Raw genomic sequence first — 27824 nt, forward strand, 5'->3', positions numbered from 1 at the left:
GAAGACGCTTGTGAGGAAAGTTGTCGAAAGCCTTCCGGAAATCAAAAAAATGTGGAATCAATTTGACATTCCCTGTTGATAGCACTCATTACTTATGAGCATAAAGAGCTAGCTGTGTTTCACAAGAACGATATTTTCTGAATCCATGATAACTATGCGTCAATAAATCGTTTTCTTCGAGGTACTTCATAATGATCGCTACAGTACATGTCCCAAATCCCTACTGCAAATCGACGTTCGTGATATGGGCCTGTAATTCAGCGGATTACTCCTACTTCCCTTTTCGGGTATTGGTGTGACTTGAGCAACTTCCCAGTCTTTAGGTACGGAACTTTCTGTGAGCGAGCGGTTGTATATAATTGCTAAATATGGAGCTATTGAATCTGCGTACTCTGAAAGGAAGCCTTGCCTTTATTAAGTGATATACGCTGCTTTGCTACACCGAGGACATCTATGTTTCTCATCTTCGCAGTTGTTCTTGATTGGAATTCTGGAATATTTAATTCGTCTTCTTTGGTAAAGGAGTTTTGGAAAACCGTGTTTAATAACTCTGCTTTAGTGGCACTGTCATCAGTGACTTCACCGTTGTTATCGCGCAGTGAAGGTATTGATTGCGTCTTGCCACTGGTGTGCTTTATGTATGACCAGAATCTCTTTGGGTTTTCTGCCAGATTTGGAGACAGAGTTTCGTTGTGGAAACTATTTCGTTGCTTCTGCGAGATGGATCTGACACGTTTTGTGTACCGTTGAGGATCAGTACCACCACTTATTAATTTATGTCGATACTATCTCTTTGAAACCATTCCACATATTTTCTACGGTTACGTGATCAGAATGAAGACTGTCTCTTGAAAAGACGTTAAGAGCATTTTTATCAGCTTTTTTAAATAGACATACTTTGCGTTTCTTTTTGATGGTTGCAGGTGTTATGGTATTCAGCCTAGCAGGAAGTGCCTTGTGGACGCTAATCCCTGTATTCGTCAAGATACTCACTATTTCTTCAGGATTATTTGTTGCATTCGCAACCATTTACGCTTCGAGTGGGCTTGTGAACTAATTTTCTGAGAAAGCATTCAGTACAGTTTCGTATGACGTTTTATGCCTGCCGCCGGCTTTAAACATATGATTTTTACAGCACATCAAGGGTAGATTAAAGTCACCACCGACTATAATTTTATGAGAGGTGTATCTATTTGACATGAGACTCAGGTTTTCTTTGAACTGTTGAGCAACTATATCTTCTGAGTCGGGGGTCGGTAAAACGATCCAATTAACAGTTTTGTCCGATTGTCAAGTATAACCACTACCCATACTATTTCGCAGGAACTACCTACTTCAATTTCACTACAAGGCGAACTACTTCAGACAGCAATAAATATTCGACCACCAACTGTATTTAATCTATCCTTTCTGTTAGATTGCTTTAAAAAATTTTCGGCTGAATTTATTTCCGGCTTTAGCCAGCTTTCTACACCTATAACTGTTTGAGCTTCAGTGCTTTCTAGTAGGGCTTAGAGCTCTGGTTCTTTCCCAATCCAGCTTCGACAAAATTATAACTACAATACCGATCGTTTCTACAACTACCGTACTGTGTTTTACGTGCCCCGTTTTAGACGAACGCCCTTTCTGTGGTTTCCTGGTACCCGTTACAGTAACGGTAATATGTAAATAATTGCTTCAAACATAACGTTTTCTTACACCAAGCTCATAAAATGAACGAAATTTCTTCACATAATATACACGACATATAAAACAAAATTCAGCAGGATTTCAGATTGACGTGGGTGACCCTCTGATTATCTTGATTTGTATCAGGCATAATGCAGTACATTGGTAATCCTTGGTGAACAGAATTGATTATGTTCTGGTGATTGCAGCTTGATTAGACCTATATTGTTTCTCAAACGAAGACTGGCATCATAATCATTCAGCTGAACTAGATCTGTAAATCTTCTCACTAAGTTCTTCAACATCAAAAGCCATATACATCTCCCCACTGTAACTGTGCCCTTTTGGATCACCAGATGAAAAAGTTCCGTGCCGTGTGAACGTTCCATATTGGGGAGAGACCCGGCCACCTTTGCTAGCCACGGTAGGGTTTGGTTTCGACAAGGACAGCCAGTTGAAACTCTCGCCATGTCCAAGCAGGCATTATCTTGCTGGGACGTAATCCCAAAAGCGCTTGTCGTGAAGGGCAACAAAACGGGTCGTAGAATATCGTCGACGTACCGCTGTGCTGTGAGGGTGACAACCAAAGTGGTCCTGATATGGAAGAGATGCCACCCCAGAGCATCACTCCTGGCTGTCGGGCCACGTGGCAGGCGACGGGTTGGTGTCTGGGGCGTCACCAGACACGTCTAAGACGGTCATCAGGCCTCTATTCCAAGAGATTCTGCTAGAACCAGTGAGATTGCAGGCCGAGGACATCTCTGGAGACGCGCCGGACGACGATGGGATGACAACCTGACTGTCGCCTGCCATGCGGCCTGAGAACCAGCAGTCCAGAAGTAATGGTCTGGGGTAGCAGCATTTCTATTCGCAGCAGGACGCATTTAGCCCCGCTTTGTTGCCCTCCGTGACAAGTCACCCTGGGCTTACACTTCAACAAGATAATGCCCGCTCACACACGGCGAGAGTTTCTACTGGTTGTCTTCGTGTTTCCCAAACCTTAACTCGGCCAGCAAGGTCGCCGGATCTCTCCCCAATCGAGAACGTTTGGTGAATTATGGGCAGGGCGCCACCACGAGCTCAGGGTTTTGACAATGTAACGCGCCAACCGGACAGAATTTGGCATAATATCCCTCGAGAAGACATCGAACAACTCTGTCAGGCATTTCCAAACCGTACAACAGCTTGGATAAGGGCCAGAGGTGGACCAACGTGTTATTGACTTGCTCAGTTTGTGAAGTCTCTTGAATAAACCATCATTTTTTTCTGAAATTGTACTCATTTGTTTTTCTGTACATGTACAGTCGTGGACAAAACGAGCGAGACCCCTCGCCTTTTCGTTATGCTGATCCGCACACCTTTAAAGTCTGCTACACAGCATAACAGGCAAGGCGACTAAGTGCTGCCAACATACGATGCATAGGCGTGAAATTGATAAACTATTCGAAATTTGTCAGACTGTTTTCAATCATGTGTAAGGCTATATTAATGCTGATAAGTGTATTTACCACAACACCTAAATATAAGATATAAATGAAAGAAGAAACGCTAATTAGTATGAACTGTACTAATAAAACTGAATTTCAGCTTATCGAGGTAACATAACTGTTTTAGTAAGACAAAGTGCCCCAGATCGTTACGAATTAGCAAAATATTATGCGCATTCGGCCGCGAAATGGTCTGTGTCAACGTTCAGGCCAGTCATACTTGACTGCCGTTGCTGACCTACCATGAAAGTGTGCAAATTTAGCAATGCGTGAAAATTCATAAAGAAATTCAGTTAAGTCATTCAGTACCACACTTAAGTCAATTCAGTTACTGACAGAAGCGGAAAAAGTAGATAGTAACAAGTACGAAATTCTACAAGAGTTTCATACCGACATCCACAGGCCGCCGGTACAGAATAAAGGTAGCAATAAAACGTATTGGGGGCGCGAGAATGTCTTAAAATTCCTTTACTGATTGTGTATCTGCCTACATCGAGATCAGAATCGAAAACAAACCAGACCTCCCTTGCAGTAGCAAACACCTTTCACTATTCTAGCAGACAACCCAGGCAAACAGCCCTCTATTATTACCCCAGACATGAATAAGCCGTCGATTTCGCAATGAGAATGGCAAAATGATCTGCAGTTTCTGTTGCATAGAGCTTTCTGGACTCAAAAACATGGTCTACCTTTATGTAACCGGGATGTTTATCGAAATAACAAAAAACTGTTATTAGCGAGTAAATTTAACAAGATAATTCTGCACCACCCCAGGAAATAAACGGCGATGTAGCTGCCAAACGTATTCTACAATGTTTCGAAATCTCCATTGGACGTGCCACAGCCAGAAAACGTTCGTTAGCCGAAGTGTTCTTTAAGGTACTAGCAATGGGAACTCTCGCACATCTAAAACGCGGTGGCATAGATAGTGGGATCTGAATTACCACGCCGGTAGGGGTGGCCGAGCGGTTCTAGGCGCTACAGTCTGGAACCGCGCGATCGCTATGGTCGCAGGTTCGAATCCTGCCTCGGGCAGGGATGTGTGTGAAGTCCTTAGGCTAGTTAGGTTTAAGTAGTTCTACGTTCTAGGGGACTGGTGACCTTAGAAGTTAAGTCCCATAGTGCTCAGAGCCGTTTGAACCATTTTTTTGAATTACCACGTGTATAGGCAAATGGATTTTATTTGCATTCTTGTAAACGTGATTTGGATCGAAAGCGTAGCTACGATTAATATGCTGATGTATCGATTGCAATTGTAACATTCCGAATAAAGAGTAGGGAAAATTATTATGCAGCCTTCATCTTCAGTAACTATTTTCGTTGTTAGGAACCCTACTGGTCTCACTTTCTTGACCGTCTGTCTGTCTACCAAACCCTTAAAACCCGTATACCTCGAATACGGGTGGACATAATAAGCGGAAATGTATCGCAGTTCCTGCGGTATACGGCCCCTTGGTGGTGTAAAAAAGTGAGCTATGTCAACGCAATCTAAAGGTACGGCCGTTTATGTAAAGAAAATTTACGCGAAAGGTCAAAAAATGGCTCTAAGATATATGCCTCCAAACTGTCCAGGTCATGAGTTCCCTAGATCTAGAACTACTTCAACCTACGTAACCTAACACACATCCATATCCGGGGGAGGATTCGAACTGACGGCGCAAGGAGCCGCGCTCTCCACGATATTACGCCGTTGAGGGCAAAGCTAACCCGCGCCGGCAAGTTGTTAATATCATCTGGTGTTACTAAAACGTTGTTCACTTCTGGTGAATGATTTTCTGCGCACTTCATTTAACAAAGAATAACTAAAATTTATTTGATGTTACGGAGGAGGAAGGACGCCTAATTCGTTTCCCCTTGTCTTTATTCATGATGTTAGATCCGTAATCTGAGCATACATACTATCCATAACCACACTTTAGATCCAAGTCATAGTCACAAATATGAGAATACAACACATTGGCTTATGCTTGAGGTGTTTCGTTTCCCACGAAGTGGTGGCAGGCGATGCTGTGGCGTCTTCGAACGCGAGTTTCGCCAATGCTAGCTATCTCAGCACATCAGCTGAGCGAACTCGCATAGTATGTTGGTAGCACTTCGTCGCCTTGCCTGTTATGCTGTGTAGCGGACTTCAAAGCTGTGCGGATCAGCATAACGAAAAGGCGAGGGGTCTAGCTCGTTTTGTCCACGACTGTACATCACGTCTACCGATTTCCGTCCCATTGACATAATTTCTCGGTGGTGCGGGTTTCTTTTTCTCTTAGAGTGTATGGTGGAGATAAGCGGGAAATAATTGGCAGAATCAGCACCGAATACTTTAATTGATTCCAAAGGATATAAATTACCTTCTAATTGACGTAGAATGAATCTGAAATATTTCAGAAAATTGTACTTACACTCTTGTATCTGCATGTATTGCAATTTCACGCGCAATTTTGTTGTCCCATAGAATGCCATCACTGTTGATTTGCTGTTTGATATTTGCAAGCTGTCTTAATTTGAAGAAGAAATTTCTGAGGATGTACGTCTGGAGTACAGCATTCTACCGAGCGAGGTGGCGCAGTGGTTAGACACTGGACTCGCATTCGGGAGGGCGACGGTTCAATCCCGCGCCCGGCCATCCTGATTTACGTTTTCCGTGATTTCCCTAAATCGCTCCAGGCAAATGCCGGGATGGTTCCTTTCAAAGGACACGGCCGACTTCCTTCCCTAATCCGACGAGACCGATGACCACGCTGTCAGATCTCCTTCCCCCAAACAAACCAACCAACCAACAGCATTGTATGGTAGTGAAACATGGACTGTGGGAAAACCGGAACAGAAGAGAATCGAAGCATTTGAGATGTGGTGCTATAGACGAATGTCGAAAATTAGGTGGACTGATAAGGTAACGAATGAGGAGGTTCTACGCAGAATCGGAGAGGAAAGGAATATGTGGAAAACACTCATAAGGAGAAGGGACAGGATGATAGGACATCTGCTAAGACATGAGGGAATGACTTCCATGGTACTAGAGGGAGCTGTAGAGGGCAAAAACTGTAGAGGAAGACAGAGATTGGAATACGTCAAGCAAATAATTGAGGATGTAGGTTGCAAGTGCTACTCTGAGATGAAGAGGTTAGCACAGGAGAGGAATTCGTGGCGGGCCGCATCAAACCAGTCAGTAGACTGATGACCGCAAAAAAAAAAAGGCTGTATGAAGTATAGATTATTGGTAGTTAATGTGCTGCTCCAAGAAGATAATTTTCACTGTTTCTGGCAAAAAAACGCAATCAGTCGCAATAAATAAACAGGTTGTGTGCCAGTACCTTCAACTACGCAGAAATTTCCGAAGTAGATCATGAATAATATTGGTGAACTGATGGAATCATCCTTTGCATATTTGTTAACTTGTTGTGTAATTGAGAGCTCATAAGAATATTTATTTCCTGAAAAATTCCACATTGTGCAAGAGACGACCATTTTTTTATTTGCCAACACAAGATTCAGCACTGTCTATTCTATGTAGTCAGTGATCTTCCTCTTGTCTGGAAGGTAAAGTGTGCAAAATTTCATCAAGATTGGAATAAAACTATATATTTGTACAAACAAGGATTTAACGGGCAGTCTTCTTTATATAGGCATGTACAGATAGATCGTATGTGAGAATATCTTGCGAGAATGGGCTAAATTACATCCGTTGTCAGTGTTTCTGATTTGATTTTACTTTTTGCATACTGTTAATTATAACAATGTGAAAAAATTAGACGGTAAAATTACACAGCTTATGTCCTCCAATTTAGAGTGTGTTGTCGTGACTATTAAGTATTAATTCATTATGAGATTACGAACTTGATACCCTTAGTGTCGTGGCTTTTTTGACAAACGCACAATGAACTGCAATAACTACACAATTATGCGGACAACGTTTAGCTAAAAAAACAATAATTAATGTGCACTGCACAATGTAAATATCAAACAATAAAATATCACAGAGTCATGCGTAAGGCGGAATTTTCATAGCCGTATAAAGGGTTACTTGCGAAATTCAAGAACTGTGCAGATAAATACGAATCATGGTGTCCAACAATGACGAATACTGTCTGCCGCGGTGTGTAAAAAATATTTAGAACGTATTACACATATGCGATATGCTACTTAATTTAAATAAAAAATGGAAATTTTCGGATCCAGTGATTTATAACGGGATTTTAGGTTTATTTTTAGAAGTACGGTACAAAAGATACCGTATGGACATTCCAGATCTGAGCAGACGTCAAATAAGTGGTCACAAGCTCAGACATTAGGGGCACAGACGGCTAACGAAAGGTAAAACCTTTCACATCATTTCTTTGTGAAGGTTTCGCTCACTTTGATGTCGCTCATCGCGGCTATATCTCCTGGAACTCATTCAGAAAAAGTGAATTTATCGCTTAATTTGTTGCCTCAGTACTGTATCTGCAACGAAACTGTACGGCACTTTTATTCTCTCTGGTGCCAACTGCGAAATAAAAGAATACTTTGTTCAGTCCTGGCACTTAAGTGACAGTAGTAATGATGCAAATGAAATACATTATCTAAATAACACGTAGAAGGACGAAAATCCTTCAATACCTAATATGATAATTACTTACCCTATACCTGTATATGTGACTTACTGCAGAGACTTTGTGGTACATGACTCCGTGGCGCAACGGTAGCGCGTCTGACTCCAGATCAGAAGGTTGCGTGTTCAAATCACGTCGGGGTCAAATCATTTTTATTTTTTCCAAGTGCATTCCAGGGTATAGAATGAGAAATGACGGGAACTTTGTAATAACCAAAGAAACGAAAAGTACGATGTAACGTTACTCCGACAATGGTATTGGCCGCGGCATCGATCGTGTTTGTTTCAAAGGAAGCATTCAAACATTCACCTTCAACGATTTCGGGAAATTTAAATCAAAATTGTCGGAAAATAATTTGAATTCTGTTCCTCAGGAACGCTAGTCTACTTCCGGAACCATGATTTTTATCAAACTGAAATGTGGGTATGGTGGACGAAACAACACCTTATCTAAATGACCCAATGTAGGCGTAAGACATTTATTGCTACATTTTTCTTTATAAGAATTAGGGTAGCCGAGTAGGTAGCGAAATGGATATACAATATAGCGTATAGCAGTAAATCCAGGAAACAGGTACCATACATTTGGATGTGTACTTGTACCTGTCTAGGTACAAGTTATCTGAATATTCGGATAAATCTGCGTAGTACTTGAACAGTCAGTTTCAAAAAGTGTGATAGTAGTCTTTAGTTAACATCATGATGTGAAACTGTAACTTGTCAATCATCTATAACAGCATTTACTTATTCTGTTTCGTAGTAAACAAACGCTCAATGGTTTGTAATTATTCGATTTCAGTTCGCATTCCGATATTCTCCGAACCTATTTTGTGGTGTTTATCGCCTTACTTCGCGATTTCAATCATTATCTTAAGTCCATAAATACAGGAAGGGAACGTTATGTGGTATACACTTAGTATTATTTCTTAATGATGGATCTTTTTTAAGATACTTCACGTATTATGCTTGTCAAAATGGGAGAACTGCCTTGCAGTGCCATCTACCGACAGCAGCCACTACCAGTGCGGCAGTGCCATCTGGTAATGAAACGCTTAATCTTAGCTGTTGCTGGCCGTTAAGATACTACGCGAAATCCGTGATTTAGCGTTCGTGCTGCTATTATAGTGCTTCCGGCTCACTATTGGTAGTTCTGCGCATTGCATTCTTCACTTATAACTTCGTGTATGCAATGTGGACAAGTTGGGGAAAATACTCAATTAAGAGTATGCTAACCAATGCACTACAACTCGAGAACTGCCTTACAAGAAACGATATTAATGGAGAGCTTGTAACTGGGCTCTCTTAAGTTTTAGTGCGTTGCATTGGGACCTGCCAGCAGCCGCTAACAATAGGTCAGCGCACGCCGTTTGTTTAAATGGAGTAAACGACTACGCAGAAATTGATATATGGCAAATACATGGTGGGGCACATGTAATAGGCCTGTTTACTATGACTTTCGAATTTATGATTGGGACGGGAGGGGGGGGGGGGGGGGGGATTGCAAGAGATACATAAAACATTGTGCTGTATGTGTAATTTTGCAGTCTAGCCGCCACATGCAGTAGGGATGACTGTTATCGCTGTAACAACAGGTTTTCGGTTACCTCACTCTTTTCAACACCAGTTTAATAGGACTGTCAAGACCGCTCAAAACAGCAGCTAGTTTATGAAATAACCGATTTTCAGTTTTTTATTCATATTATTTCCTGTAATAAGCGTAAACAAAGATAAAAAAATTTCTACTTCCACAGGTTAAAGACACGAAGAATAAAAATAAAAATTAAGTACGCAAATAAAAAACTTTGTTCGTTCACTGTTACCCACTTTTCTCGAAAAGTGATAAGTGGTTGAATATTATAAAAATCGTCAGTATTCTCCTATTAATTCTAATTTTTGAAACTCTTGTCAAAATCGTGTTATAATCGTCCACTATTTGCACGTTACGAGTGGTCAGTGCTAAAGGGTGAAAACTAAGACTGAAGAACTATATTTTTCGTGTTAATTTGTTCGTTTTCAAGGGCTAAAGGCAGATAAAGGTATGTTATGTAGACTCTGGTAGCATATTTGCACATCGTATGTACACGCGTACCATTCGGTAGTTGAAACGGCTCTGAGCACTATGGGATTTAACATCTGAGGTTATCAGTCCCCTAGACTTAGAGCTACTTAAACCTAACTAACCTAAGGACATCACACACAACCATGCCCGAGGCAGGATTCGAACCTGCGACCGTAGCAGCCGCGTGGTTCCAAACTGAAGTGCACCATCCAGTAGACCAAGCCACATGGTAACAGATACATTATTGTCTCAGCAATGCAGTATCATAAGTTAATGACCCGTTTCTGTTAGCATTGTTGCTAAAATAGCACTGATCGCTTCGCTCTGTTTCTATAATAACGCGGTGTTTCAAAGCAACGAAAACTTCACGAACAAAAATTACTTGTTCCTTAACAAAGGTTTATTTAAAAACGAAATATTTTACCAGTGCTGCTGCGGCTAACTGGTATTTCGGTTTATTAACCCGGTTATTAGTAAAAATACAAAAAAAACATGTTGTAACAGAGACCAAACAAATACCGAAAAATATCGGCTATTCAGAACTAAAATACTGGGATCGGTTTTAACTGGTAAGTTTTTTCCGCCGCTAACTTGCAACTGCACAAATGTTCGGCAGCAGTGCTAATATTATCTGAATTAAATATCAGCAGACTTCAATGAGCCAATTATACTGACACAACTTGTGATGAATGTCCGTTATTTGAAACGATAGCTTAACCAGCGATCGAATGCAAAGTTAACCAAACAGACAGCATGTCACAAGTTTTTCTAAAGTTACTCACAAACGCGAGGGAGCACTGAGGGCGGCAGTTAAGTTCGGCACACAATGAGATGAAACTGGAATACCCAAACTTCGGAAAGCAGTACAAAATCATGAAATACTTTTCTTGGGCGAGAACGAATGCATTTTACTGACAAGAACAGATGCAAAACATCGAGATCACACCAGGAAATCGAGAATTCGGAAATCGTCTGAATATAATTGACAGTTTTTAAGCAGTTATTCTCTCACATGAAACAGAAACAATTAATTTTCTATTTTTTATTCAATTAAAAAGCAACAGCTTTAAGAAAATTATCTAGGAATATAGGATGTTGCTCTGCACACGAGATATCACTTGAATGTCACGAAAATAGATTTTAATAAGCGAGCGATGTTATTTCAAACGACTACTTACAAATGTACTGTTAACATACTGTCCTATAACTACTCGCAGACCCAAGTGAGATGAAACCGGTGTACACAATCGTGACATGGCATGGGCAATTTAGGAAGACAGGCCAAAATTGTGAAATTCATTGCACAGGCGTGTACGAACGCATTCTTTTAACAAGAAATGATGGAGAGAAATCAAGATAGCACAAATACGAAGATTGATACACGTTTGAAGAATTCGGAAATCGTGAAAATAAAATTCGATATATCACGACAGTTGTTTTCATATAGATCAGAACTATATATTCTCTATCTTTCTAGTTTTACAGCATGAAAACTAAAACAACACCAAGACAGTTACCTCGGAAACTAGGTTGTCCTGTAGTTTAGATCGGACGACTGAGTACTTCCTTTCAGATGAAGATCCAGGACTGTGCCATTTTGTCAAACTGTTCGATGAACACTTTCAGTTTGTTCTGAATTTCATAACGATTTTTTCAAAACTTGACCTTTGTACCAGGTGGTAGCTCACAGAGCACGGATGTAGAACTGGCATCCGTGGGAATTCCGTTAAGCATGTCTTGTCCACAATCACAAACTTGTTTGTTGTTGGCTACAATGCTAGCTCTGTTGTTACACTGGGATATCTGCGGTTTCAGTCGTAATGAAGCAAAGACAATATGTGTCAGATACATACAGTAGGAATATCTGTCGAGTAAACATTCAGGAGCGCAAAACAGAATTTTTCGCCATCATACCTACATTGTCTCCATTGTGACGTGATATTGCGAGACGTAAGGGTTGTCCGTACACGTTCTTCACGTTTTCAGTGTCATTACATTGTTCTTACAGGCAGATCGTGTTCGTATATACCGTGATTTAGTGCACGGATTTCATAAATGGCCTAACAATTCGTAATTAATATCTATGAAGATACATATGCAAGGGAATTTCGCTTGCTTGCGACAAGTGTAACAGCTCAAATGGCACATTGTATTTTTTATAAAAGATGGGGTATCCATCGCCATTTTTAGATCTACCATCTCTTCATTTCTTCGCATCCAGTTAAAGCACTAATTTATAATTGTAACGAATGTGACATTCATTTTGGGTTCAGTATATCCTCTCCACACCTGCAATAAAAGAATTAACCGGAAATATTTCTTTTCATATTTTCCAACAAAGGTTTAAAAAAGCATGATAAAAATGCAAATGAAATATTTTTTGATGATTTATTAAGGTATAAATGGAGATCCACATATGTGGACCTCAAATCTCACTTATCGTGAAAATGTACTAGTCTTTGCTTTTCATTCTCTTTCCCCTTACTTCAATAAAACATTTTATTCTGCAATATATAAGTATATTTTATTTAAAGCAGTAAACTGTATATGCTAATGCACACAGAAAATACGATTCGTGCAGTTAATATTTTTTAAATACCTGCTTTCCAATTCATGTTTTTGTTGGTGGTCTAAAACAGCTTCATAACTGCAAGGAAATTATAATCATACAATAACTTGTGGCAAGTTATAAGTTAGAATCGCGAGGTTTTTCTACATTATGAGGCATTCATTGCCTGAACAAATTTAAGTAGCAGGCCAACATTTTAAAACTTAACTTCTGAAATTAGTTGCAACACAGATCTTCTTCCGTTTTTATTCATATTTCCTGCACCATCAACATCTTCACAGTCAGAGGAATTTACTGTACAAGGACGTCCCCTTCTCCTAGCTACCAACACGACATCTTAACGTTCTTATTGTGTACCGCTTAGTTTCTTCAAGCTCAGCAGCACTATCTTCAGCGGAAGACATCTTCCGTAAAAGATAATCCCGCATTGCTTTCATTAAAAATTGCTCATCAGTTAATATTTCATCCAGTTCTGTAGAGTGTAGAAATAACAGTTGTTTCGGTATTCCATTATCAAAGAGGAAATTCAAATTTGAAAATATGCATTATGACTTGACATCCACGTACGAGGACCTGCAAGAAATGAGTTGTTTTATAGTAACGATCAAAATTCATACAAATATGAACTAGTTCTGAACATAAAAAACACAGAGTCTCAGTCAGATATTTAGGCACAATAGTTATTTACATAGTTTTTTTATTTGTAGAAGTAATCATTTTCTGCACACGACAAGCTGTAAGCTAATACACGAATACACGTTGACAGGTGGTGAGGCCTGCTTTTAAAAATGAGTCCACATTCGCGGACCATCGGTCTATAAGCGGAAAAATACGCCTATTTACGGAGATAAAAGGTCATGAACGAAGGTCCACATGAGAACGAAGGGGAAATGGTGCAGACTGAAATTTTTTGTGGAAGTTGATTTATTTAGTGCATACTATGTGGAATAGGTTCCTTTTACGAATTCTTCATGGAATGTTAGTATCATATTGTTGATTATTAGCTGGTTCTGTTCGTTCCAGTTATTTCGTAATGACACTTGAATTATTTTTGTAGTAAACCCATAATCCGCCTTTGGATTCTGACAGTGTCTATTAGTTTGAGATGACGATTCAGTAAGTCTCTTTTCATGGCTAAAACGAAGACAAATATTTTATCTGTGTACCTAGATAAATGGAAATTTCCTATGAGTGTTTATTGGAAAATAAAAACTAAGCAGTTTATACCAAGATTGCATTTACACAGTAATCACACTGTTCAAAATAGTGCTCAACCGTATTTTACTGGGACCCTAATTTTTGCTGCCAAAATGGTTGCGCTCCTGTACTTATCACTGCAAACTCGTACTAATGTGTAATTTGCCTATTTTGTGTTTCGAATTTGAAATTTTTCTTACAAAACCCGATTGCTTTAAGAGTCGAAGGTTACACGATCATTGTCAGAAGTAGTGCTTTTCTGTGGCGAATGTTCAAGAGTGGCCACAACGTTCACAAAAGCGACTGATGTTACAATTAGTTCTTCATACCATCTTAGCTGCGGAATAGACATCAACAATTGCAGAGGACAACTTTGTTTGCGTGTCCATCTTCCGCAGAAGCTGTTAAAATCAGTTACTATTCGTTAGCCTCGCGATTACTGGGTGATGTGTGATGTCCTTAGGTTAGTTACGTTTAAGTAGTTCTAAGTTCTAGGGGACTGATGACCATAGATGTTAAGTCCCATACTGCTCAGAGCAATTTTTTTACTATTGGTTATCCGTCTTGAGCTTAATATTGTTTAATTAAAGAGAATTGCACCAGAAGCCTTTCGCTTTTATTTATAAAGCGCCTTCCATGGTTATGCTGCAAATTAGATACATACGTTTGAACATTTTTGGTTGTCTTAGGTTAAAAGCAGCGTTTTGTTTATGAAGTCGGTGTGCAAATTGCTTACGGTGTTTGTTTTCATATTCTGCCTCTTCCCTCCTTGCTAGCAGCGGTTGACGTCGGAAGACTTTGATTCACATATGGACTCGGCAGTTTTTACCGTTCTACAGAACTTCTTTGCGCTGCGTTATTTACATTTCACTTTCGTAAACTGTTCCTCGTTTCTCACTCTGCACAGCAACAGTGTTTATGTCTGTTAGTGTGTTTTCGTTCACGTTGTGAGTGTTGCTAACCTGTGAGACTACTTTGTGTGTGTGTGTGTGTGTGTGTGTGTGTGTGTGTGTGTGTGTGTGTGTGTGTGTGTGAGTGAGAAAGAAAGAGAGAGAGAGAGAGAGAGAGAGAGAGAGAGAGAGAGAGAGAGAGAGAGAATGTAAAAGAACACCGTAAGTAATTTGCGCGCCAACTTTAATAACAAAACACTGTTTTTAACCTAAAACAACCAAATATGTACAAATGTATGTATCCTGTTTGCAGAATAACCACGGAAGATGCTTTATAAATAAACTCCAAACGCATCTGTTGTAATTATTCTTGAAGTAGGCTCAAGATGGATAACCAATAGTAACTGATTCCGAGGAGCCTACGGCCTGTCCACACATATTCCTACAGAGATCGCTGATGGAGAATTTCAACGGTTTGGTATTTAGCATACTGAAGCGCCAAAAAAAAAAAAAAAAATGTTATTGGCATGCGTATTCAAATACAGAGATATGTACGCAGGCAGAAGACGGCGCAGCGGTCGGCAGTGGCTATATAAAACAATAAATGCCTGGCGCAGTTGTTACATCGGTTGCTGCTGTTAACAATGGCAGAAGATTTAAGTGAGTTTTAACGTCGTGTTATAATCGGCGCACGAGCGATGGGACACGGAACCTCCGACGTAGCGATAAAATGGGGATTTTCCCGTGCGACCATTTCACGAGTGTGCTGTGAATATCAGGAATCCGGTAAAACATCAAATCTCCGACGTCACTGCGGCCGGAAAAAGATCTTGCAAAAACGGAACCAACGACGACTGAAGAGAATCGTTGAACGTGACAGAAGTGCAACCCTTCTGCAAATTGCTACAGATTTCAACACCGGGCCATCAACAAGTGTCAGCGTGCGAACCATTCAACGAAACATCATCGATAAGGGGTTTCGGAGTCGAATGCCCGCTCGTGTACCATTGATGACTGCACGATACAAAGCTTCACGCCTCGCCTGGGTCTGACAGCAGCGGTATTGGGCTGTTGATGATTGGAAACAAGTTGCCTGATCGGAGGAGTCTCGTTTCAAATCTATCGAGCGGATGGACGTGAACGGGTGTGGAGATAACCTCATGAATCCATGGACCCTGCATGTCAGCAAGGGACTGTTCAAGCTTGTCGAGGCTCTAATCGTGTGAGACATATGCAGTTTGAGTGATATGGGACCCCTGATACGTCTAGATACGACTCTGACAGGTGACACGTACGTAAGCATCCTGACTGATCACCTGCATCCATTCATATCCATTGTGCATTCCGACGGACTTGGGCAATTGCACCAGGACAATGCGAACCCCCACACGTCCACAATTGCTACAGAGTGGCTCCAGGAACACTCTTGGGAGAACTTCCGCTGGCCACCAAACTCCCCAGACATGAACGTTATTGAGCATATCTGGGATGCCTTGCAACGTGCTGTTCAGAAGAGATCTCCACTCTCTCGTGTTCTTACGGATTTTACGGACAGCCCGGCATTATTCATGGTGTCAGTTCCCTCCAGCACCACTACAGACATTTGTCTAGTCCATGCCACGTCGTGCTGAGGCGCTTCTGCGTGCTAGCGGGGCACCCTACACGAAATTGGGCAGGTGTACCAGTTTCTTCAGTGTAACATACCGCGGTTATAAGAACATGTTCAGACTCACCTAAATCTTGATAACCTCCCATTGCAGCAGCAATAACCGCCGTATTCTACCTATCTACACACCTCTGTATCTGAAAACGCACTCTTACACTAGTTCCTTTGGCGCTTCAGTGTATAACTGAAATTGCGTAACTGACAGTAGTCTGAAACACAACTGTTAACAATGGGAATGGCATGTGAACGTGTATTCTATCTCGTCGCTTCTGCGCTTTGTCCTGTACTGAACTTCTCTGGCTGGGAGAGTGTAAATTTAATTTAGCTGCGAGAATGTAAACTGTCAATTACTTTAAACTAAAACTGCATGAATTTACGTAACACAAAAACCGAATCTGATGCAATACGATTGATTTCAAATTGGCCCTGGTAATAAATCAAAACTTGATAAATTTGAAAATAATGGTCCCTGTGCTTAATGAATTCCATCCGTGAAATAATAAGATTTCTTACCTTTACCTGTGCAATGGTAATGCTCTTCGCACTACTCTCTGTTAGTACTTTGAATTGTATAGTTATCAAACAGCCATGGTGCAAGGCTGTTGCTTAGTATACATTTTAATTAAATCGAATATGACTGAGACAATAACTTCTTGACAAAAATAGTTAATCAGAAATGACATGGATCAGGGAACTGGTATTTACTTCGGGTAGATAACAATATGGCACTAACTTTAAGACTTGTATTTTGACTCTTTGAAAATTAATAATGCTCTCAATTAACACGCTGTATAAACTGATTATACAGTAACAATTAGCTTTACAAAATCATCGGATGTGCATGTTTTACATTATCTCAATCATCACTTATGAATACGCGCATTGCATCAGTAACAAAACAACTTTCTTTACGTTATTATTTCAAATTTCTGTTAAGGTTCTTTTTCAGTTAGCAACACAAACATCGTGGTATATTGCAAACAAAAGAATCATAAGTATATATTCAGCACACATCAGCTACAAAAGTCTTCACACTTGGGAGTCCTCCATACAGTCCTCCATCTAAAGTTACTCATAACACCTCGAATCAGCGATTGCTGTTGAGAAGCGACGCTACTACGCAATCGATACTACATTTGCCCATCTCTGGGCCAATAAAATATTTTCTTACAAAACTTGAATTAATTTAAATATCTTCAACATTTCGCGGCCCTGTCAGCAACTGTATAAATTTTAATTTTAGTAATTAGCAGCCTCAATTGCGCCGTTTACCTAGAATTTACCTAGGTTTCAGTCGGGATAACCCAACCTTCTTCAAAATAACGGTAACTGCCGTTTGTTCATTGTGGACATCGTCAAGCTAAAACTAAAAAACCATAAATTATTGTCAGACTATAAAACTTATCTGGAACTGCCTGCCGCGTGGAGTGGCCGTGCGGTTCTAAGCGCTACAGTCTGGAACCGAGCCACCGCCACGGTCGCAGGTTCTAATCCTGCCTCGGGGATGGATGTGTGTGATGTCCTTAGGTTAGTTAGGTTTAATTAGTTCCAAGTTCTAGGAGACTGATGACCTCAGAAGTTTAGTCGCATAGTTCTCAGAGCCATTTTTTTGGAACTGCCTCGGCCCCACTTCGCGACCGCGATGCGGCAGCCACGAGTGCTGTACTGGAACTGAATTAATTTACCCTATGTTCATACCTTTCGCGTGTAGTATGTAGGAGGCGCTGATATGGGGTGGGGGTGTCTCTCGTCGTTAGGGTGTGGCCCCCACATCGCGCCTGAGAACACGCCGAATGGGAAAGGATATGAACACTTTTTACAGCACCGTGAACTGGACGTGGTAGAGGAACAGATCGGGGTGATGATTGTATCAGCATGACAACGCACCCTGCCATAAAGCTGCATCTCTGAGGCATTGGTTCCTGAAATGAACTGGTGTACACAGGAGCTGACCGAAACCGAATGGAACAACTTTGAGATACGCAGGATAGTTGACTTAGCTCCTCACCCCAGCGTCTGAAGTGTCTATACTACGTTCATAATAAGAATAAACCTGATGTAAACAAACGCGATGATTGGTCAGAAGCCGTAACACATGTACACTGGTGTTGTTAACGCTCTTGGAAGTAGGTACTACTTATGTATGCTGTATACAGGATGTACATAAAGTCTGGGAACACTTTCAATTATTTATTGAACAAGAACCAAACGTTGTCCAGATATCATACGTATGTCATTTTGAAGAGAAGCCCTGAAGGTTTCTTTTCATGTATGTGTTTGGTAATTTGCCGATAGTCAGCGCTAGTCGCAAACATGGCGACTTTAGGTGCGGAGCGAGCTTTCCGTGTGTCGGAGTTAGACAAAACAAGTGTGCTACAGCTGTTCAACGGATGCTTAGAACCAATTACGGTAAGAAGCCACCAACAAGGCAGGCCATTTACCACTGGCACAACAAATTCGTTACGATGTGTTGCTTATGCCCGGCAAAGAGAAGCAGACGTCCCAGTGTGAGTGAAGTGAATGTGGAGCGCGTACGAGAGACATTCGTAATGAGTCCAAAGAAATGGGTGCGTCGTGCATCCCGTGAACTCGAGATGGCTCCAATGACAGTGTGGAAAGTCCTGCGACAGAAGCTGTCTATAAAACTATTCAAATTGGAGCCAGTGCAGAAGCTCAATGACGACAAAGACAAGAGTTTTGAATTTCGTTCGCAGTTGCAACAATTGAATGAGGATGGGGATAGCACTGTTGATCGCTGAATTCTTTAGCCACTTTTCACACTAACGGGGAAGTGAACAGGCATAACTGTCGAATCTGGGGTACAAATCATCCACACGAATGCATTGAATTTGAGTGTAATTCCCCAAAGGTAAATGTTTTTCGTGCCTTGTCACGTCGAAAACTGTACAAGCCATTCTTCTCCGCCGAGAGCACTGCCAATGGCTATTTCTACTTGGACCTGTTGCAGCAATGGCTGATGCCTCAAATGCAATCGGACTCTCCGCTCATCTTTCAGTAGGATGAAGCTCCACCCCATTTTTATCGTGAAGTTCGTGGCTACCTGAACACGGAGCTGCCGCATCGACAGATGGGCCGTGCTTCAGAAGGGGACAGCTGTTTCACGAAATGGCCTCTCCGATCACCAGATGTCACTCCGTGTGACTTTTTTCTGTGTGAACACATTAAAGATCTGGTGTATGTACCGCCTCTACCGCGTGATGTAGCAGAGCTCCGGGAGAGGATACGGGAAGCGACTGCCACAGTCGACAATGCCATGCTGGGACGGGTATGGCAAGAATTCGATTACCGTATTCACGTCTGCCGGGTCACTCATGGTTCGCTATCGAATGTTTGTAAGAAACACTTTTAGAGTTTCTCTTCAAAATGCAATATGTATGACATCTATAATATATTCAGTCCTTATGCAATAAATAATTGAAAGTGTTCCCGGACTTTATGTACACCCTGTATAACTACTACGTTACATTAAATATTACATATTCAAATGTATTAACCCCCGTCAACGTATTTCTTTATCACGCTTTAGCTATGTAGTTTTTATTTCAAAAATCGTGTACAGTCACCGCCTCTGCACTGTTGGTCCCTGATTGTCGCGCTGTTAATATGCAGGATGGAAATGGCTGAGGCAGCTTACCGTTCCATAGTGAAACACGCGTGTGGAACACGAGTAAAAAGTGCCGATAAATAGGCTGTCCTTAATGTTTAAATTTACAGAGTTCTCCAAGGGGACTGTAGTAGTAGTAGTAGCTTTATTCATCCGTAGATCTCTTTTTACAAGGATATAGGACATGTCAAAGTATTTACAAATTTAGATCAATTTAAAATAAGCTAATTCGAACACACACACACACACACACACACACACACACACACACACACACACACTGGTGATCTCTGGGCCATTTTCTGTAACACAGCTTCCCATTTGCTATCCTGAAAAACTGAGTCATCATCCCTCCATAATGAGTGACACGTTGAGCTCAGAAAGAGGAAGAGGAGTTAGTATCGTGCTATGCATAGCTTGGGGGTAAGTATTTATAGAAAGGAAAGAAGAAGTAAAAAACGTGAAGTGAAGGTGTCATGTGAAATGTTGGATATTTTATAATCATTATTATTATTATTATTATTATTATTATTATTATTATTATTATTATTTATTTGTATAACATTTTTTATCAAACCACTACTCTATTTTAGCTAAGTAATCCTTCAATGTATAAAATGTATTGCATGACAGGTACTTTTTAGCTGCCTTTTGAAATAAGTGTATTTTTGCAATTTCTTTAATCTCTTTCGGTAATTTATTGTACAATTTTATTCCTTGGTAGAAGATGCTGTTTTGAGTTTTATGTTCATTTTTTCTTGGTAAATGTAAGTTGAGTCTATCTCTTGTTGCATGGTCATGGACATAGCTGTTTGTGCAGCAGTCACCAATGTTATTTTTGATGTGTACAACTGATTGGTAGATGTATTCACATGGACCAGTTAAAACCCCAGTGTCTTGAACAGATTTTTGCAATGAACTCGACTAGTATTTTTGGTTATTACTCTTATGGCTCTTTTCTGGAGTTTGAAAATTGTGTTCATATTTTGTGCATTTGTTCCCCAAAAGCCGGCCGCGGTGGTCTCGCGGTTCTAGGCGCGCAGTCCGGAACCGTGCGACTGCTACGGTCGCAGGTTCGAATCCTGCCTCGGGCATGGATGTGTGTGATGTCCTTAGGTTAGTTAGGTTTAAGTAGTTCTAAGTTCTAGGGGACTGATGACCACAGCAGTTGAGTTCTATAAGGCTCAGAGCAATTTGAACCATTTTTGTTCCCCAAAAAAGACTGCCATAGCTAAGAACTGAGTGTACATATGAATAATATGTAACTAAGAGACACTCTATGCTACACACTGATGATAGGATTCTAAGGGCATAACATGCTGATGACTTTCTGTTTGCAAGTACCTTTGTGTGTTCACACCACTTCAACTGAGAATAAATATTCATTCCTAGAAATTTTGCATTTGCTACACAGTCTGTAGAGGTGCCATCTAGATTTAATTTAACATTGTCACTTTTCCTCTTCAAACTGAAATTCATGGCATTAGTTTTCTTTATGTTCAGTGTCAATTTATTGCTTATTGACCAATCATAAACTTCCTTGAGAGTTTCATTTTCTTTCTCTGCAAGTTCTCTTGTTTTCTCAGTGACTATAATATTGCTGCCATCAGCGAAGAGAATTTTTTCACCATGAATAACGCTACTAGGGAAGTCATTGATGTATGTCAGGAACAGGACTTGTCCTAATATGCTATCTTGCGGAACCCCTTTATTAATGTATTTCGGTTCTGATAAGTGTTTTACTAAATACTTAGATGTATTTGAAGTATGTGTTATCTCTGCTCTTTGTACCCTGTCACGTATGATCTCTGTTATTCTTAATGCTTCTAATTTATTTAATAGAATCTTGTGGTCAAACGCCTTAGAAAGATCCAAAAATATGCCTGTGACACACTTCTTTATCAAGAGTATCAAGTACAAGTTTTGTTAATTCTACTATGGCTGACTCCGTATTTTTGCCACTTCAGAAACCAAACTGCGATTCGCTTAAAAGATTGTATTTATTCAGGTAATTCATTAATCTGTCTTTCATAATTGCTTCTATTACTTTTGAGAATGGTGACAGCAGGGAAATGGGACGGTAATTTTCTGTTTTCTGCATAACCTTTGTTAAGCAAAGGTACAACTCTTGCCTGCGTTAACTGCCCTGGAAATGTCCCTGATGTGAAGGATTCATTTATTATATTTGTTAAGGGGCTTTGAATAATCCCTATGCATTGTTTCAGTACAGTCATTGGTACTTCATCTAAGCCTACTGATCTTTTATGTTTTAGTTTTTGAACAGTTTTATTGACTTCACTCTCTGTGGTTGGAAGTAACAACATTGTATTTAGTGCAACATTATTTACAGGTGTTATATTTGTTTTGGGGAATTTTTGCTGTAACAAAAGTATCCGGATATCTATGAGTGGACCTTAATGTGGGATGTGTCCACCCTTCGCCCTTAAGACTGTTAGATATAGTCAAATTTCATATTTACATTTTATGTAGCAGATAGATTGTTCACTGGTTCACGGGTTCAAATTCTCGTGAAAGTCATTTATTTTCCTTGTTCAATTTGGAATACCTACAACTCGTAACTATAAAATTCATCATCATTTTTATTAATATGCACGTCTTCTTCTTTCTAATTACATACTGCACTCGAAATTTCATTTCAAATATAAATTCTTATCTAGCGATATTTTCTGATAGACTGTTAATAAAGATTCCTTAGATTAAGAAAAAATATCAATTTAATTTTTAAGGCAAAAATGCAAAACCAAATACTCTTTATTTGAACTATGTCCAATGTTTTATATCACAGATGTAAATGGGTGTCGTAGAAACGCAGAAAACAATCATTTTCCCAGCATCGCGCATGAATCCAACAAAACTGATCTGGAGCCAAGCTAAGAGATTTGTCCCGAAAAATAACAGGGCTGTTAGCATTTGGTGCTTTCCGTCTCGTCACCTAAGAAGCGCGCGTCAGTGCTGGAGTTTTCCAGAATATTATTTCATCACTTTTTAAAAAATTAAGTGACATTCGAAGCTGTACTGTTTATTTGCCCTTCTTTTGTACTTCTGAACTGCAACTGCTCACATCGTTGTAGGCTAATTGGACCGCTGGTTGGCCAGTGCTGTCCAAGTTTAGTGTGGCGGTAATGCCGTTCTCCCGCGTCGTCGCACAGTCTACGTGCGTTTAACACAGTTTAAAGCGTATCCTTACGACCGTACTTGACTGTACTGGTCACAGTTTGGCTTCCGCTCCACTTGAGATTCAAGCAAACGCGGAAGAATACATGGCGTAATGTTTACACCAGGTTTATTTTTGTGATGAACAGAGTATACCTTCTCTGGTTTCGGCGCTCAGGAAGAATGGGCTGGTCTGCAGAAATGCAGAAACCTGATCGTCCGTCGTGTGTCCACAGTGGCGGCGCCGGTCTTCCTGAGCCCCGTCTTCGTGCAGCCTTCGGGGGCGGCGGGCGCGGAGGCGGCGGGGGTGGAGGCGCGCCCTGGGGGCGGCGGAGGCGGTATGGGCGGCCAGGGCCTCCTGCTGGCGGCGGTGCTCAGCCCCTCCCACGCCCTCTGCTCGCCCAGGACCTCCTCCTTCATCGGTAAGTCGAGCTGCCACACACCACAGTCACCGAGACGGCCCACGTAAGAACCGTGTTACGGTGGTTTCAGAAACGTGATACTGAACTCACGTCGATGTCTCGGCCACCAAATTGTAAAACTAAAACTCCGTCCGAACAGGTCGTGAAGGCTCAACGGTACCGACCGGCCGCCGTGTTGTCCTCAGCCCACCAGCGCCACTGGAGGCAGATACGGAGGAGCATGTGGTCAGCACACCGCTCTCCCGGCCGTATGTCGGTTTTCGAGACCGAAACTGCTACTTCTCAGTCAAGTAGCTCCCCAGTTTGCCTCACAAGGGCTGAGTGCACCCCGCTTGCCAACAGTGCTAGGCAGACCGGATGGTCGCCCATCCAAGTGGGCCACCTAATTCACGTGACCTAAATCCGGTGGGATGCTATCGGGAGCCAACTCCGTGTCCAGAAAGCACCGGCTCGTAGTTTTCGGGAACTGCTTGATCCTTGCCGTATACATCCAGAGCCCACAGAGGGCTTGTGGAGTCCACGCCACGCCTAATCACTGCTGTTCCGAAAGCAGACCAACATGCTGTTAACCTTCTATGCTACGGTGTTATTTGGTAACGAACCGTAAATTAACGTACAGTTTTAAGTGAACCACTCGTATATGCAGGATGTTGCTGCCTGGCAATACACACAGTCTGACTGCATCGAGCTAGCCTGTGTTTGGCGGCTTTATGTTGGCAGGAACACTTCAAAATCGATTATCGTTGCTGAAGATAGGAATTGCGTAAATACATGGGGAAACAGCTGGAAGAGTGAATTATTTCTGGCACTTTCGCCACATGTAATCACATTTTTAAAGTATGCAAAATGATGTTTATGATAGAACAGACTATTTCCATGTCTTTCTAATTGAACGATCAATAATTAATCAGTATATTCGCTTTGTTACCCTATGACAACAAACCTAAAATACTGAATAAATCAAATTAACTCAAACTTTCTATGTTCTTCCTGTTATATACAACACTAATAGCCATAAAAATTGCTACACCAAGAAGAAATGCAGATGGTAAACGGGTACTCATTGAACAAATATATTATACTAGAACTGACATGTGATTACATTTTCACGCAATTTGGGTGCATAGATCCTGAGAAATCAGTACCCAAAACGACCACCTCTGGCCGTAATAACGGCCTTGATACTCCTGGGCATTGAGTTAAACAGAGCCTGGATGGCGTGTACAGGTACAGCTGCCCATACCGCTTCAACACGATATCACAGTTCATAAAGAGTAGTGACTGGCGTATTGTGACGAGCCAATTGCTCGGCCACCATTGACCAGACGTTTTCAATTGGTGAGAGATCTGGAGAATGTGCTGGCCAGGGCAGAAGTCGAACATTTTCTGTATCCAGAAAGGCCCGTACAGACCTCCAACATTCGGTCGTGATTTATCCTGCTGAAATGTAGGGTTTCGCAAGGATCGAATGAAGGGTAGAGCCACGGGTCGTAACACATCTGAAACGTAACGTCCACTGTTCAAAGTGCCGTCAATGCGAACAAGAGGTGACCGAGACGTGTAACCAATGGCACCCCGTACCATCACGCCATGTGATACGCCAGTATGGCGATGACGAATACTCGCTTCCAATGTGCGTTCACCGCGATGTCGCCAAACACAGATGCGACCATCATGATGCTGTAAACAGAACCTGGATTAATCTGAAAAAATGACGTTTTCCCATTCGTGCACCCAGGTTCGTCGTTGAGTACACCATCGCAGGCGCTCCTGTCTGTGATGCATCGTCAAGGTAACCGCAGCCGTGGTCTCCGAGCTAATAGTCCACGCTGCTGCAAACGTCGTCGAACTGTTCGTGCAGATTGTTGTTGTCTTGCAAACGTCCCCATCTGTTGACTCAGGGATCTGCAGGCGATGTCGTGCTGTTAGCGAAGGCACTGGCGTCGGTCGTCTGCTGCCATAGCCAGGTAACTCCAAATTTCACCGTACTGTCTTAACAGATACTTATATAATTATATTAATACCGTCAACTGCGCACGGGCGTTGATATACATCAACGGGAACAGGTGAGAATGTGTGCCCCGACCGGGACTTGAACCCGGGATCTTCTGCTTACGTGGCAGACGCTCAATCTGAGCCACCGAAGGCACAGAGGATAGTGCGACTGCAGAGACTATCTCGTGCACGCCTCCCGCGAGACCCACATTCTCACCTTGTATGCCCACACACTACATTCGTAGTGTCCGACCCCAACACATCTGTCCCCGTTGATCTATATCAACGTCCGTGCGCAGATGACGGTATTAATATAGTTATAATTTCGTTCTAGACGGCTGCAGGTCATCAATGGTGTCTGTTCTTTCGGACATGTCCGAAAGACACCATATCCATATAGATAACAGATACTATGTTCGCCGCTGGTAGATGAGTGCTCAGTGCGACAGAATGTCAATCCTAAGGGTCCGGGTTCGATTCCCGGCTGGATCGGAGATTTTCTCCGCTCAGAGACTGGGTGTTGTGTTGTCTTAATCATCATCATTTCATTTCCATCGACGCGCAAGTCTCCGAAGTGGCGTCAAATCGAAAGACTTCCACCCGGCGAAGGTCTACCCGACGGGAGACCCTAGACACACGACATTCACATTCAACAGATACGTTCGTCGTTCGTCCCACACTGACTTCTGCAGTTATTTCATGCAGTGTTGCTTGTGTGTAAGCACTGAGAACTCTGCGTAAACGACGCTACTCTCAGTCAAGCGAAGACCATTGGCCACTGCACTGTCCATGGTGAGAGGTAACGCCTGAAATTTCGTTTCTCGAGACACTCTTCATACTGTGGATCTCGAAATATTGAGTTTCCTAACGATATCCGAATGGGAATGTCCCATGTCCTGGATCCAACTACCACTCCGCTTTCGAGGTCTATCAGTTACCGTCGAGCGGCCATAATCACGTCGAAAACCTTTTCACATGAATCCTATGAGTACAAATGACAGCTTGAGACCTTAACTTTTCCCGGCGAATTGAATGTTCAAATAACTTAGGGTTTGCTGCAGGGTGACGTCGTCGAACACCGCCGATATTTCGACTGGAGCACACCCTGCCATTCTCAAGGCACAAATGCCTTTTTTTAATAATCGTTCTTGTTCAACAAAACGGTGGCGTTTCCCTTGTCCGCAGGTAAAATAACAATATCAGGATCCATCCTAAGTGAACGTAAAGCAGCCGCCTCAGCTGCTGTAATGTTACACTTGGGTGGACGGGCCCCAGTCAACACACAAGCTTCCCTCCTAACCTCTTCCGCAGCCTAGGAAGGTAGTTTATAAACAGCCTTCTCGATAGAACTAATAAAATCAACGACTGGCAAACTCTTAGGCGTCGGTGCGAAGTTCAAACCTTTCCCCAGCACAGACAAAGCTGCGTCGTCAAACGTTTTCTCCGTGAGATTGATCACTGAACGTCGAGAATTAGAATTAGACACTGAGAAAAGGAAACATTCAAACTTCGCCGAATGACGAGCAGTTACAGATTGAAATTCTCAGTCAGACTGTGACCAAGAGGCGCTGTTCACCCAATCCCAAGAAAATTCAGAAACATTAGGCGCCATCATTAAATGAAGCTGAAATAATTCCTTAAAAACAAAATGTAATTGACGGCGAGTGTAGTGGATGCTTTCACGAACAAGAGCTAAACCAGCACGTTGCTTGGTGCGATTGGCGGCAGGAGAATTAATATGATGCACAACCTTAGCAAACGTTGGAACCACACAATGATTACGACACTTCAATAAAAACGATAATGCACATTCCAATCTTACACTACTGCTGCGAAGTTTATCCAACCTCCCCAGGCAACGATACATTTCCTCCCCGTAGAGGTAAACAATGTGAGACCTTAACTTTTCCCTGCGAATCGAATGTTCAAATAACTTGCCGGTTTGCTGCCGGGTGACGTCGTCGAACACCGCCGATATTTCGACAGGAGCACACCCTGCCATTCTCAAGGCACAAATGCAAGGAAGAAAAAATGTGCAAAGCAAATTTAATACCTCTGTTCACAGAGGACAAACAAGGAAGACACCACACACAGAAGAAGTGTCAACACAACCAAAGATAACCAACATCAGAAATATCGATAGTTACTATTAACCAACAGGTGAGGTAGCACTAATTCTGTCCCTCTGTTTTTTGATGAGAGACAGAGCCGAATTCCAAGCAGCATTTAAACAAAATCCACCATCTCTGTTAATAAGGTTGCTGGATAGTCTGATTTCAACAGCTTCCTTAATAACACTATCCCAATAGCTGGACGTGCAAAGCTTGTACATTTCTTCTGCCTTGCATTTGTGCCTTGAGAGTGGCAGGGTGTGCTCCTCCAAGAAAAGCTTGCACATTTCTTCTTCCTTGCATTTGTGCCTTGAGAGTGGCAGGGTGTGCTCCTGTCGAAATATCGGCGGTGTTCGATGACGTCACCCGGCAGCAAACC

The 27824-nt window shown here is 41.7% G+C and overlaps 1 protein-coding gene and 1 non-coding gene across 2 annotated transcripts in view; both read left to right on the forward strand.

Moving 5' to 3' along the window:
- LOC126293477 (ras-associated and pleckstrin homology domains-containing protein 1-like) overlaps positions 1-27824 on the forward strand; it is a 222657-nt gene that overhangs the window by 188905 nt on the left and 5928 nt on the right. Inside the window, exon 11 of the mRNA XM_049986719.1 lies at positions 23154-23339. Coding sequence (XP_049842676.1) covers positions 23154-23339 — 186 coding nt within the window. The remainder of the gene's footprint in view (positions 1-23153; positions 23340-27824) is intronic.
- On the forward strand, positions 7811-7882 carry Trnaw-cca (transfer RNA tryptophan (anticodon CCA)). The gene has a single exon. It is a non-coding gene; the product is annotated as a tRNA-Trp (tRNA).

Source organism: Schistocerca gregaria, chromosome 10 (genome assembly GCF_023897955.1).
Source record: "Schistocerca gregaria isolate iqSchGreg1 chromosome 10, iqSchGreg1.2, whole genome shotgun sequence".
NCBI lineage: Eukaryota > Metazoa > Arthropoda > Insecta > Orthoptera > Acrididae > Schistocerca > Schistocerca gregaria.